The 14,148-nt window shown below is 41.7% G+C and overlaps 1 protein-coding gene across 5 annotated transcripts; it reads right to left on the minus strand.

Moving 5' to 3' along the window:
• Positions 1 to 262: 262 nt before the first annotated feature.
• On the minus strand, positions 263 to 12,410 carry tmem255a (transmembrane protein 255A). 5 transcript variants are annotated; one of them, XM_086023224.1, is made up of 11 exons: positions 12,067 to 12,410; positions 11,894 to 11,923; positions 8,375 to 8,517; positions 7,616 to 7,678; positions 6,628 to 6,717; positions 4,686 to 4,751; positions 4,508 to 4,593; positions 3,338 to 3,409; positions 2,710 to 2,872; positions 2,480 to 2,629; positions 263 to 1,951 (listed from the first exon to the last, which is right to left on the minus strand). In XM_086023224.1, the coding sequence occupies exons 1-11, from the start codon at positions 12,122 to 12,124 to the stop codon at positions 1,808 to 1,810; spliced, it is 1,065 nt and encodes a 354-aa protein (XP_085879350.1). In that variant the 5' UTR covers positions 12,125 to 12,410; the 3' UTR covers positions 263 to 1,807. The 5 variants fall into 5 exon arrangements, with proteins under 5 accessions (XP_085879350.1, XP_085879354.1, XP_085879351.1 ...); XM_086023228.1 differs by having other exon boundaries at positions 12,063 to 12,408; XM_086023225.1 differs by lacking the exon at positions 11,894 to 11,923 and having other exon boundaries at positions 12,067 to 12,408.
• Positions 12,411 to 14,148: the final 1,738 nt, after the last annotated feature.

A 14,148-nucleotide genomic window follows, 5' to 3' on the forward strand; every position in this document is an offset into this window, starting at 1 on the left:
TATAGAAGACACCCACTGTCAGATATCAATTTCTGGATGGCACAAGACATTTATAGAGATGGACACAAAAAAAAAGTCTAAAAACAATATTCATTTTAGAATAATTTCCGCAGATTTGACCATTCGTTTGCTTTTGTAATAAATGTGATAAATTATAAACAGTTTTTATGGACACCCTGTAAGTATTGTTTAAAACTTCAGGTCCATCATGAAAGTTGAGTACAAGTTTTCACAGGCAAATAGGTGTAACAGAAACATCAAATGTGTCAATGCACTAAACAAACTTTAATGGCAAGACAAAAAAGAAGTGACTCAGCAACCCTGAGAATCTGTTTTTCCAACAAAAAACATAGAGTTTCAAGGACTAGGACTCAGTCCCTTTCTCATGCTCTTCCTCACATTTTCATACATGCTTCTTCATAGCCTTTCTTCGCGTTTCACACCGACTGCTACTGCATATCTCATCTCGCGTACTGTTGTTGACGTGACAAATTACAAAGAGAAGGACAGTACGTTTGGAGCTTTAGTTTCTGCCGGGCAGCATTGATTGAGAATACAATATAGTTTGAAGTGGAATAACATCCCTCCATAGACTTTTAATGTGGTAATAAATGAGCACAGTCCATGTTTAAATACAGCTGAAGAGTACGTACTGCATATCCTACTGCTGTCTAAACACCACTAGCATGTGATACCTTCTTACTGGTCATTGATAAGCTAGCAACACTCTAAATCAGCAGTCCTCAAAAACCAGGACGTAGAACAACACCGGTCCGGCCGTGGGACATTTGGTCAACAGACTGAACAGTCAGGTGATTCAGTAGTAAACAGTTAAGACTACAAGCTAGCACAAAAGGGTAACAAAACAAAAAAAAAAAAAACAAGAGGAGAGACAACATCCATTTGCAACATCCTATCTGTAAAGTGTCTTTTTTTTTTTAAGGAGGGACAGGACTTCCGTAACACACTTTGGGTATCATTGTCTCCCGATACCCCAAGATGGGACTAGCTTGTTGAAGAGAAACAAACACAGGGCACCCACTAATTATAACAAGTGCATTCTGCGTTTTAAATTTCCATCATTTGTCATTAGCCAGTCCATCAGTATATTGACACATTTGTGTGAAATCAGTCTGTGGTGCAAGGAAACGTTAGGGACAGCTGTTCTAAACCACTAAGGATGTGTAACTTCCAGAGCTGGGCACTTGACCCTTTTTTGCCCATCCGGCCTCGACCCCCCCGCCCTTATTCATAAAAATTATAAGCCTTTCACCGGGTAGGCTGAGATGAAATTTGGCCGCCTCGCGACCAGTCACACACATGAGGGCCGAATAGTGGGCCGGACTAAAATCCATTTCCGGCCATGCTTAGTCTAGCCCTTTTTAAAAATGTGTCAGCCCCAGCCCTAAAAATGGGCGTCCGGCCAGGCCGGAGGGTCCGACCGATCCGGCCCAGGGACGGATTGACCAGCTCTGGTAACTTCTAACTTCACATCAAGAATCTCTCCAAAAAACATTGAGGACAGTGGGGTGTGTTAAGCGGAAAGCATCTGAAAGGATAAAGGTAACAGAACGCTGTGGTGTTGGAAGACTGTTTGCGTTAAGGCAGAATGACTGTAAACAGGTTGCCTCTTCCTGGATTCGCTTGAACGGTACAGGCCAAGCGTGCAAGCAGTGCCCAGACTACCTTTTTGCTCCCTTAAAGTGGCTCTCAACTCAAAAGTTAGCATCCGCCGCGCTCGCTCTCCTACTCGGGTTCCGCGCTTTGGTCCTTTTGGGGAGGCCCAGAAGATGACGTTTGAGCCCTCTTAGGGGCTGTACGGTGGCGGCTTGTCTTCCGGATGGTTGTGAGGTGGGGAGTAGCGCGGCGGCACCATGGTGGGCCACAGGTGACTGGCTCCGGATTGGGAGTCGTCTGACAGGCCGGAGGAGTCGGCAAACATGTAGGACCCCTGACAAAAATGGAAAAACAAAATATGTAAGTCATCGCAGGACCGTGTTCCTCCTTTATTAGCTTTGAATAGGGACCAATACCTGCCTCTCCAGAACAGTTAATAACTTCCTGTAGACAGCACAAGATGGCAGCAAAGCACTACTTTTCTGTACTCTTTAATCCCATCGCAGTTCTGGGTTCCCTTTTTTGAGGGGGCCAGTTCTAACTAAATTTTGGCACACCTCAATGAACTTGGGATGACCCGACAGTCACATACCAGCGCCGGGCCATTATTAATGTACAACCCTGAAGTGCCCTAAATGCAATAAAAACATACCTAGGTAGTATTAAATTAGGGTATTTCTATATTGTACATTTCATTTATTGGGGCGATGGTCTGAAAAGTAACCCTGCAATGGAGGGAGGGTTCACTGTATTTCCAGTCATTTTTCCTCATTGCAATGAATGAAAATGCGATTTGCTGCCGCCATCTCGCGGTGGGGGTCTGAAGTGCACCCATCTAAAAGCTCCGCTCTGTATACCTTACCTGTGCATCGTAGGCCGTGTATGGTGGCAGGCAAGGGGTAGTGTTGCGGTAGGAGTTGACATTCGAACTAGTTCGTGGCGGAGCCTCAGAGGCAACTGAGGCTGTGATGGCCTCCGGTTCCGATGCGCTTTCTGATGTTTGAGCAGGTGTCTGACACACAGAGAAAAACACATTTATCGTGTTTCGTCTTCAGCGTGGTCACAAAAGCCTAAAACGTGGTCCCGGCCCACCATGTCTTTGAAGCCGCCCAGCACCGCAGCGGTGATGATGCCCAGGAAGAGAGCCACGATGTTGAGGATGGTGGCCGACCAGAGCAGGTGGTAGAGGTGCACTACGTCCCGGCAGCTCTTCACGTCTGTGTACTCATGGTAGCCGCCCACCACCTCCACGCGGCTGATACAGAGAACAGCGCAAGCGGTAGTCAGGCCTCAAAAGTTTAACTTCCGGTGTCAATCAGACGAAGCACAGACGAGGCTGCACACTCTAAAAACAGTTGGGTTAAAAACAACACAATTTTGGGTCAAAAATGGACCGATCCACAAATTGGGTCAATTTGACACACCTTCTTGCGTTATTTTGTACAAAACAGCCCAAATTTTGAGGTTGTTTTGTACAAAACTGCCAATTTTGGGGGCTGTTTTCTGCAAAACAACAAATAAAGTTGGGTCAAATTGACCTGAGTAATGGATCGGTCCTTTTTTGACCCCAAATTGTGTTATTTTTAACCCAACTGTTTTTAGAGTGTGCTGTGGAGGTGTCACACACAGAAGGCATGCAAGAGGAAAACACAGCTCCCAGTCGAGTCATTTGCATTTTAAAGACAGCCATGATGGATCTAAAAAAAACAAAGGGACCTACTTCCAAATCATGGATGGTTTCTTAAACTTTTTCAAACCATCTCTATTCTGAAGTCCCATTAGAGGATGCTCTCTGAAACAAAGGTTAAAAGAAAAGAAACATTCTTCTGGTAACAATTGAAAGTATGAGGTGCTGTATAAGATAAAAATAACATTTGCTGCCCACATGCACAACCCAAAAAACAAAATTCTCACACTCACCACATAAGTTACTTATATACACCAGAAAATGTCTCTTATTCAGTCCACTTACTAGAAAAAAAAAACGCACAGGAAAAAAAAAGCTATCTTTTTTGGGTGTGATAACTTTTTTGAGACGAAGTGAAAAAAATGACAAAAATTCCGCAAGTCCGCAAATCGAGGGAGGGACCTGTTGCATGCCAGAGCCAATCATAATTCGAGATTTGAGATGGCATCCGTTTTCATTTTTTAACTTCCTTTCACAGATTTTCCTTTCACAGTCAGATTTTTGACTCTCACTCGGATTAAAAAAATAGCTCTCACTCAGACAAAAAAAGGTCTTACACGGATTTGTTTTGCATTTTATTTTAGTAAGTGAACTAGTGAATTAGACATTTTTTAACGTGTGTGTGAGGTTTTCCTGGTGTGAGTGAGAGTTTTTGGGTGCGTGCAAAAGTATTTCTCGTATGAGGTGTTTTTGGTGTATATGTGTGAGATTTTTTGTTGTGAGAGAGTTTTTTGTGTGAGAGGCTTTTGTTGAGTGTGAGTTGTGTTTTACACGAAATCACAAGGATGGATTTTTTGGTATGTGTCAGATATTTCGGAACATGAGAGAGGTTTATGGTGGTTGTGAGTTTTTTGGTGACTATGAGAGGTTTTTGGCTGGTATTACAGTTTATTTTTTGGTGCATGTGTGTGAGTTTCTTCTTATGAGAGCTTTTGGGTGTATTTTTTTCCTCATGTGTGAGAGGGTATTTGTAAAAGTGAGAGTTTTTTCGGGTAAGTGTGAGAGGTTTGTTGGCTGAGAGCTTTTTGTTGAGTGTGAGAGTCATTTTGGTGTGAGTGCCATCTTTGTTGGGTGCTGGGATTTTTTTGGGTGCAGGTGAGAGGTAAATATTATTTATGGCCTCATATCACAGTGTCCCACACAAGTGCCAAAAATCACGGCGAGCTTCCGGTCAGTGCCGTCATTCGACCGCCCGGTACTCACCTGCCGCAGTTGTACAGGTCGCAGCAGTAACACGTGTTACTTCTCACGCGCAGGTTGCAGGACGTGCGTGACGTCTGACAGGGCACCTGAGGATCGCGCGCAACATTTAACGTCAAATCACGTTTCTTCATTCAACCTTGAATGTATGATGCAAATACGGATGGTGGCAATCTCTTACGTCTCGCTCAGATGCAGACTCACTGGAGTGGTAGTCACAGCGTCCTGCATACAGAGGCCTCAGGTCCTGCAATGGAATCACCGCCAAATTATTTAATTTCTCCACATAATATGGGCCTAGGGTTTTCAGCGCTTGAATTAGAATATTTGCTTTTTTTTTTTTTTGCTCTCTTCTGGAATTCACTAAAATCAGGGCTCCAGACTGACCATAAATGGTGGCATTTTTCCGCTAAAATTTGAGGCACTGCAACTAAATTTTTCATCTACTCGCACATAGGTGACCAATAAATTTGGTGATTTATTTCTTTAATTCTTGAATTTTTTCATTTTTGCAGACCAACTTTTGCTCCACACTTTCTCCCATATTATATTCAGTGGAAATGTGAATATTTACTAATATGGATGGATGTATGGCTAGATGGATGTATGAATAGATAGATAGATAGATAGATAGATAGATAGATAGATAGATAGATAGATAGATAGATAGATAGATAGATAGATAGATAGATAGATAGATAGATAGATAGATAGCGTGGGTGGGGTGCTGGAGCCTATCCCAGCTGTCTCCTGGCAATAGGCGGGGAACACCCTGAACTGGTTGCCAGCCAATCGCAAGGCACACAGGGACAAACAAACGAACAACCGCACTCACAATCACACGTAGGGGCAATTTAGAGCGTTCAATAAACCTACCATGCATGTTTTTGGAATGTGGGAGGAAACCGGAGGACCCGGAGAAAAGCCACACAGGCACGGGGAGAACATGCTAACTCCACACAGGAAGGCCAGAGCCGGACTCGAACCCGCGACATATACACAGAATTGCACCCCAAAAATATCTGGCTAGGGGCCACTGTGCTCCCAGAAAAAAAAGTTAGTCTTAAGCCCTAAAAGTACTGTACATAAAATGCTGTTTTTCTGCTCAGCAATTACTATATAACTTTAGTGGTAAATGGACTGTCACTGGTATAGCGCTTTTCTACCCTTTGGTAGGGTTTTAAAAAAGTGTTTCTAGCTAGGGTTTGTTATAAATTAGGGTTTTAAACACGGGTTAAGGTTTCAAAGCCGGTGATTGTTGACCTGGTGAATCCCACCCTTCCTTTGAAGCCATCCTTGTTTCCTCCTTTCCTCACTCAAATAATTTCATTGCAAAACTGTAGACCTGGTTTTGGCCCACCCTGTCTGAATTGCACATTTTGTTGAGGGAAAACGCCTCCCATAGCCTAAAAACATGCATGCTAGGTTCAATGAAGACTCTAAACTGTGTGATGTAAAAAACATTTGGATAATGGCATGTTATTATCCTAATTCCACCATTTCCTCTGCAGTCACTCAAAGCATGGTCATTTTTTTCCCATCACCACCTAATTAATAAATCCCTTACAGAAGCGACATCAAGAAGCTCTTCTCGCTTTCCGCCCACTCAGAGCTTATTTTCACCTAATTGTTTTTTAACAGTGCATTAGTGGTGACTTCACGTTTGATATGGCGTGTATGATGGGCAATTGCTCTCACTACCACTCAGCGAGCTACTACTAGCCCGTGCACAGTATGTTTCATTCGGTTAAGGTTTATTACATGTTGATGGGTCTGGCATTGATTGATAGGTGTGTTATATATTCAAGCACGCATCTCGTTTCAAATCTAACATACAGTTGTGCTTCTAAATTTACACGTTGACAAAAATTACCTTGTACCTTTTTTTTTAATCAGGCAAAACACATTTACTCATGGGATCCAAACTAAATTATAACGCATTTCAGAATTGCACAATCATGAAACAAAACATGAGAAAATAATGACATGTTCAGTCATCTGTAATATCACCCCCCCCCCCCCCCAACCTGGCAATGTTTCACAAATTCTGGCAGGGTATACAAACTTATGAGCTTACAAGCGTATATCAGCTTTGCTTTGTCAGAAGCTTTGGTTATACTCACAATATGCCTGGCAGCAAAAACTCCATCTACAATAGCACAGCAGAATGCAGCCACCACTCCAAAGCTGATGAAGACAATAGAAGCCACTAACTGGAAAAAGAGCATACAGCACAGCGCACAATCAGCTTCATCCTTCATGCAGCATTCACAAACGTAAGCAGAAGCATGCATGTTGAATTGCTTCTTCTTGTTAGCATTGATTAAAACCGGGGCCGCAACTAACTCACGATTATTATGATGATTTATCCTGTCAATTATTTTGTTGAGGAATTGATAAATTGGATCGTAAAAACCCATTTTAATGTATGTCTCTATATTAAAAAATGGGTCATTGTTTCAAATTAACAGAGCAGAAAATACACAAACATAAATTAATTAAGCTTCAGTTATTGGTGTCAGTTTGTAACGTGTCAGTAAATCGGCCAAAATGTTGAATATTGTCGTCAAAGTAAAAGCGAATGTTTGCAAATGTTTTCTTTTTGATTCTACGCCATCTAAACTGTCTGCTGGAACAGGAATTGTCTCACGATGCCAGCGAACGCACAGGCATAAACATACATAAACAGCATCGGCATAAATCATCAGCAACAGAATGTAAAAAGTCGAAACAAGTGGTCAGCCATGTGGCATAAGCCGTCACGCGACACACGCTGACCCCGGCGCCCGCCGTCCAAACTTTGCTGCGTTGTTGGAAAAGGTGGCACGGGCAAAGTCATTTGTCAAGTCAGCTCTGACATCCTCCCGCTGCGGTTTCCCTCCCCACATTCCAATGTGGACATCTGGCCTGCTCCTCTTACAGTCTGCATCTATTTCTGGATGCAGCTCACTCAGCTCGGGTACACAGCGGCGAAAGCCTCTGCAGGCCCGATTTGGCTCTGCTGGGGTGTTGTGTCATTGCACTGGCACAAACATCAAGCTGCGGCCAGAGAACTTGAACGAGATCTCTGGCACTGTCCCCGCGAGGTGACACCACCGTCACAATGCTTACCATCTGCCTCTTGTTCTCGATTAAATGGGAGCCGATGATTCCCAGGAAAGAGCCGAAGCCCAGCTGAAAGGAAAGAGAGCGCAGCTGTTAGGGACAGGGTTACACAAGTTTGGGATTTTTCATTATGGTCGGTTTTTATATTGTTCGGACTTTATTTTTTATCTTTTTAATTCTGTTGGTTTTCATTCGTTTTTAGAATGCGTTTGTTAGTTTTTATGAATTCGTTTTTAAATTTTTATTTTATTTAAAAAAAAAAAAAAAAAGCTTCATGTATATATGAACTGAAAATTTTGCTTTTTGCACAGATCAGAAGTTGGAAGCGCAGCGAACAAAATCTTACGAGACAAGATGGAAAGATATTTAACAGGGATGAAAAGAAAGGTCGAGTGACTAAAAAAATAACGTTATTCTTTGCTATAATAATTGAGAAGCACTGCTCTTAAGTCAAGTAAAGCCACAGTCCTTAACCTTTCATGTAAAGTAACATTTTGACAGATTGTCATTGAAAAAAAATAAAACGAATGAGAGTCAAGGATGTTAAGAACGTTAGTTAAAACTGTCTGGATGCTGCTTGTATTTCTTTGTGCGCATCAGAGTGCTAAAAATGACTAAACCTCTAATGACAGCGATGCTGAATAATGAATGCTGGGAAAATTCACCCTACACCCTTCAGGAATTGCGAGTGGGAAGCACTTGCTTCCTTCACATGTTGTGATAAGTGGCAACGGGTGTGTTTGCGTCCTTTCCATGCACGCTCACAATGAGTCCTGGGTAGTAGCCGCCCACGGTGATGTTTTGCGTCCTGGTCGTCGCCGCCAAGCCGACGATGAGGATGAGCACTGACACAATCAGCAGCATCACTGTGACGATGATGGATTTCCTCTTCCTCCTCTTAAAAGAACCTACAAGACAGCAGACAGACAGACACTTTCATTAACTGGCAATAAATCAAAAACGTCAGCAAAGTAAATGCTATAACTTAGTCTATTTGTGGAGTTCGACCGCAGTCATACATTAGCGCGCCGTGAGAAATCGTCAGGTGTGCAGTGGGAAAATGATCCAATTTCACTAAATTAGTCAAATAATGTATCTTTGTTCATTTATCTATGCCAGCAACATATAGTGATAGGCAGAACAATTAAATCCTCTTCCACTAGATGACAGAAGTCATCATTTGCGAGTAAATCGTGACGAGATCGTCATTTCATGATATAAGCGTTTGTGACATTTGTATTTGGCGGTGTGCTGTGGCGTGGGATTTTTCAAATGTAAAATATGTACCGGTACGTGCCTCGGCTCAATAAGCGTTGGGAATCATTGCGTTAACATACACAAGACTCGTGTGTTAATATAAAACAATTCCTGAGAGTTTGGAGATCAGTCGAAACGTGTGACAGGAAGAGGGCTGAAAGGGAAGCTGAAATAGGACCTCAGCTACAGTCTTGTGTCAGATTTCATTCGAAATCAATAGGGCTCATTTGATCACATTGAGAAATGTAGTAATGCTTCAAAGTTGTTGGGCTGAGAATAGCATTGAGGCATAGCTATTATGCACAAAGTGGACCCCCCAGTTTCAAGTTCAGTATGTGGCTTTGCTGGGACAACAATAAAATATTGGTCATATGGCAAAATAAAATACGGAACTGTAGTGCAGCACACATTTGAACAGTTTTGATAAGAGGTGTAAAAGTTAACACTTTAGCCCCAAAACTTGTCCCGTGATGAGGGGCGGAGCTACGTGGTGCCCACTCAATGTCTCTCTCTAGCCACCCCAACAAATTTTGATACCTGTGATTTTTCTACCATTTTCACATGGAGGCATTACTCATAGACCCCTGCCTTTATACTCCATCACAACTTATTTATATTGAGTTAATATTTTATTAAGTTATTAAGAATAATGTTACTCAAAACTTAAAAAGAATGTCTTAAGTACATTCTACTCCTACAGTCAACATCAATCCAAATCATTACTTCATGCCATAGCAAGAAGGAGAAGTCATTGTTTATCACACCATCCACAGTCATGGTTTCATGAAATAAAATGCAATTATACCAATCTTGCACACTCACTCGTTATACAAGCAGGAAGGAACCTAAGTAAAAACAAAGTTTGGAATTGTGAAGAATGCTGACCCTAAGAGATGTTTGTGTCATTGTGCCTTTTAGATATGATCTGAATGAATGAGCCATTGATTGCAGTATGCAAAAAGACCGTAAGTGACAATCTGTTAGCCGTTAGCTAGTGAACCAGTGCATGTGATGGAAGTAAACTGAGACACAAAAGCAAAGCCAAGTCAAAGAAAATGGCATTATTTAGTAAATTAAGTTCAGCAAAATGTTGCTTTTTACTTATACTTATTCCTGCTTGATTATGAGTGTGTTGGGCATTGTTCTGGATAAGTGTGATTTTTTGTTTATGAAACCTTGACTGTGGATAGTATCTTAGAGAATGACACACGCATGCACGGCTAGCCTTGGTCACCATTCACTAAGGTGTTACCTTAACCTGGTCACACAACTGAAAAATTTCTTGCTTGGTTCCTGACTGTGATTAATCTAAAATCTATCCTAATCTAACTAGAAATAGAACAATTACAGTTAAAAGAAAAACCCCAAATTAAAACACAGGATTCCTTAAAATGAAAATTGCATCAATGATGACCTTTTTGACTGAAAATGTGTCATTAGCCATTCATTTTCGCAACATCTGTGTTTTTGTGTCTGAAAACATTCTACGAAGGCTCTTTTTCACAGAGATGTGAGTCTGGTGTGGTGTACATCGAAGTTGTCGGACAGGCGCACTGAAAGTATAATTAACAGTGCAAAAATGCAAATTTTAAACCTGGCCTAATTGGCATCTGAACCTAACTCTTGGCAAACGTTTTCACTTTATCCCTCACTGCAGTGACCACGCGATTGAGAGTGCATGTCCACAGACAAAGCAGTCACTCAAAATTACCTCTGTGTTTTGTCACAACATCACTCTCCACTGCCACAATGACCAACCACGGAGCAATTAGCCGGATAGCAACTCCCATTAGAAGTAAATTGATTATGTCATCGACAACTAGCCAGTCTGGTTTCTTTTAAACATAAGTGGAGTCACTCTCTGCTGCCTGTTAGTCAGAATGCGTTTTGGCATTCGTTACAGCTCAATCCACTTTTTGTCTATCCATCTAGAAAAAGATGACAAGTAGGATTAATTGGTCTAACAACAACATCACCAGCCATTCTCAGACAGCTTGTAACACTCCTAAAAAAAATAAAATAATCAATACATCAACAATACAGAACATTCACAGAAATGCCTTTCACCTTGGATTTTTAGTCTTGGAAATTGTCATAAATACAGTAGTAAGTAATACTAGTAAGTAGCATGGCTTTCCCTCCCAATTGTGTGCAACTTCCACAGCCACAATTGTCATAGTCTGTCTTTTGAGTTTCCCTTTATCTGTCTCTCATTAAGTTGAATCCACCTGTGCTTGTCATCCCGGTCCCTGGTGCTAGCCAATCAGCTCCCTCCGACCCTCTGTCTTGTCCAGGTGTAACTCGTTGCATCATCAACTTGTGTGTACAGTATTTAGAGCCCTGCTTTCTTTCAGTCCTTGTCGGTTTGTTGTCATTAGTCTGTTGTCAGGGTCAACTCAAGTCTCGTCCTAGTGTTTGTTTAGTTTCCTCTTGATCCTTGTTGTTTTGGAATTATTGCAGTGCCTTGTTGGCCTTTTTGTTTTCTTTTAATTAAATACTTTAGACTGCACTTGATTTTTGCCTCCTGCATTTGGGTCCTCTATCCCACACCCGTGACACACAACACTGCTCTTAACAATGTACCACACAGTTGCTGTCCTCTGTATTTTCTGTAGCACGATGCATAGAAAGAAGCATGCAGACTGCCGCATACCATTATTTGTTCCTAAATGACAGCTCATTAACTCTCTTGAAAAAAAACATACAAATATAACAAAACTGGAGAATATTTGGCTATAAACCAGAGAAATGCATTTCATGTTGCGCTTTCAGACTAGGTTGACATACTCATATAGTTACAACAATGCCATACTCTTCTACAAATGGTAAATATGACTTTTCCTTCCAAACTTGCGCAACTTCCACGGCCACACCAAATCATCAGTTCTTATTTACAACAAAGCAACTGGTAGCTAACGTACTCCAAATGCTGCCATCATTCCATGTAGCACATCGTTGCTGTCTATTGTATTTTGCTGGTGGCTAACGGAGCACGATGCATCGAAAGAAGCATGCAGGGTGCCGCACCTGCAGTGACGCGCTGCGGCCTGGATGAACCTGAAAAAATGTGATGTAACATCAATGTATTGCTTATGATTGTCAGTTTGAAAGCTTGGCATTCTCTAGTTTAGCTCACACGCTAACCACATGTGTTGTTCAGACACGCTGTTGACCTTGCACACAAAGGCACACACACCTACCGATGCTGATCTCGGAGAGCGTCAGCCCGCTGGACTGGAGGCTCGGCGCGGGGGGCATGTTCGGCCGCGGACGATGGATAACGCCGCTTGTAAATCAAACCGAACGAGCCAAACCGGATGCCTCGACGTTATTCGCTGTAAATCTTTCACACTAGCTGTCCGTAGTCATTGAATGGACGCAGCGTCTGATCGAGGACAGCAAGCAGCTCTCTCCCTCGTCCGAGCTCCCCCCGCCCCCGACTGACTCACATCCCCGCGTCTGCCGGCGCGTCCGTCGGTCTCTGTCCTCGCAGTGTGTCGGTGTTGAGAGTATGGGCTCGCGGCAGTGTGGCTCTGTGTGCTCATGAAGCGGAAAAAAAAAAAACATTTACAGGATACGTCATAGTTGCTTGAAACCTGTTGAAATTGACTATTAGCTTGCTTCTTAATATCAAAAGAAACATATTTTTTAAAAATGAATATCCACATACTGTTAGTTCAAACATAATACGAATAATTATATTTAAAAATATATCTTCATATTGTCTTTTAGCTTGAATTTTAGGCTAAATAAGTGTCAATTTAGCCGACTGTGCGCCATTTTGTTATTGTTTGTAATTAAGATAGAATCGTATGGCATTACTTTTGTAACAGTAATTTAATTATATTACTGCATGTTCAACGCCTGCTCTCACTTACTGGAAATATGGTATAAATAAATTAATAAATAAGGTTGAAATGGTTTTGGTTACAGGTGAAAGATTTTGAGGTTTTATATTTCAGAGAAAATAGAATTGTGTTGTAAAATAAAAATAAAGAAATGATGTGGACATCTCATTTCGGTCGTTGGCGAGACTTCAAATCCGTTGAAGATTAGGAATAGATTAACCACAACACAGTGTCAGACAAGACTTTTTGTAGTTTAAGTCATTTAGGAGTGCTTTGTCACATTAAGCCTCAAGACGGTACTTAATCAACTACAGTAGTACACCGTGTGACATCAGATTGCTATGTGGCCCCATCTGCTGTCGGACGTTTGCATCTGCATTACCTGTCGTAATTCTGGGTTTTATTCAGAAAACTATGGTCACCGAAATTATTAAGCATTAAATATACGGGGTGATAAACGGGCCTCAACTTTCAAGGGACATAATTTCTTAAATTTTTTTTACGGACTCAAATGCAACTTGAGGTATAACTAGTTTACTGAGTTTATAACACCACAACAAAACATTATACTCATTGTCCTTCTTCAGAAATGTATTTTAAATTTCCAAATCTTCTTTCAGACCCATTTTTTTTTTCACTCTGTATTTGTCTTATAATTATTGCATGAAAGTTGAATTGTCATGGGCAGCACAGTGCTAGTGATTAGCTTAATTGAAGACTCTAAAATGTCCATAAATGTGAATGTCAATGGTTGTCTATATGTACCTTGCAATTAGGTGGCGATTAGTCGGGTGTGCCCTACTCACTCGCCGCCACACACACCAAATCAACTGGGATAGACTTCAATATACCCACAATCTAAATGAGGATAAGCAGCATAGAAAATAAATGGATGGAAGAAATTGTTATAGTGAACTATAGGTTATTATGTCTACCGGCACTTCACAAATCTGAGGTTCACGGTTCGAAACTTGGCTCTGGCCTTCATGTATGGAGTGTTGTGTCATCACTGGTGTGAAAGTGAGTGTGAATGAATTTTTGATTGTGCCCTGTGATTGTCTGGTGACTGGACTAGTCCAGGGTGTACTCCGCCTCTTGGCTAAAGTCGGCTGGGATAAGCTCCATTTTACTGTTGTAATTTTAGATCCTTCATCACCCGTGATCCAACTGAGAACAAGCACAATAGAAAATGGATGGACTTGGTGGTGGACTGTTTGAATACACAGCAAGTCTAGGGTTAGGACCACAATGCAGTGCAGTCAACAACATTCAGGGTTTCCCTGTGTAAAGATGCCCAAGTTCAAATGCGCATTCCTACCAAAACCTTTCAACACTAAACTCTCAGTTTTACATGTCAGATGCGCTGAAGTGACTTTTTAAGGTCATCATGGCACTCAATGAAGTCCTTTGGCGGGCTTCTAGCAAAAGTGCAAC

This window comes from Filicampus tigris, chromosome 2 (assembly GCF_054856515.1).
Source record: "Filicampus tigris isolate MCC_2025a chromosome 2, RoL_Ftig_1.0, whole genome shotgun sequence".
NCBI lineage: Eukaryota > Metazoa > Chordata > Actinopteri > Syngnathiformes > Syngnathidae > Filicampus > Filicampus tigris.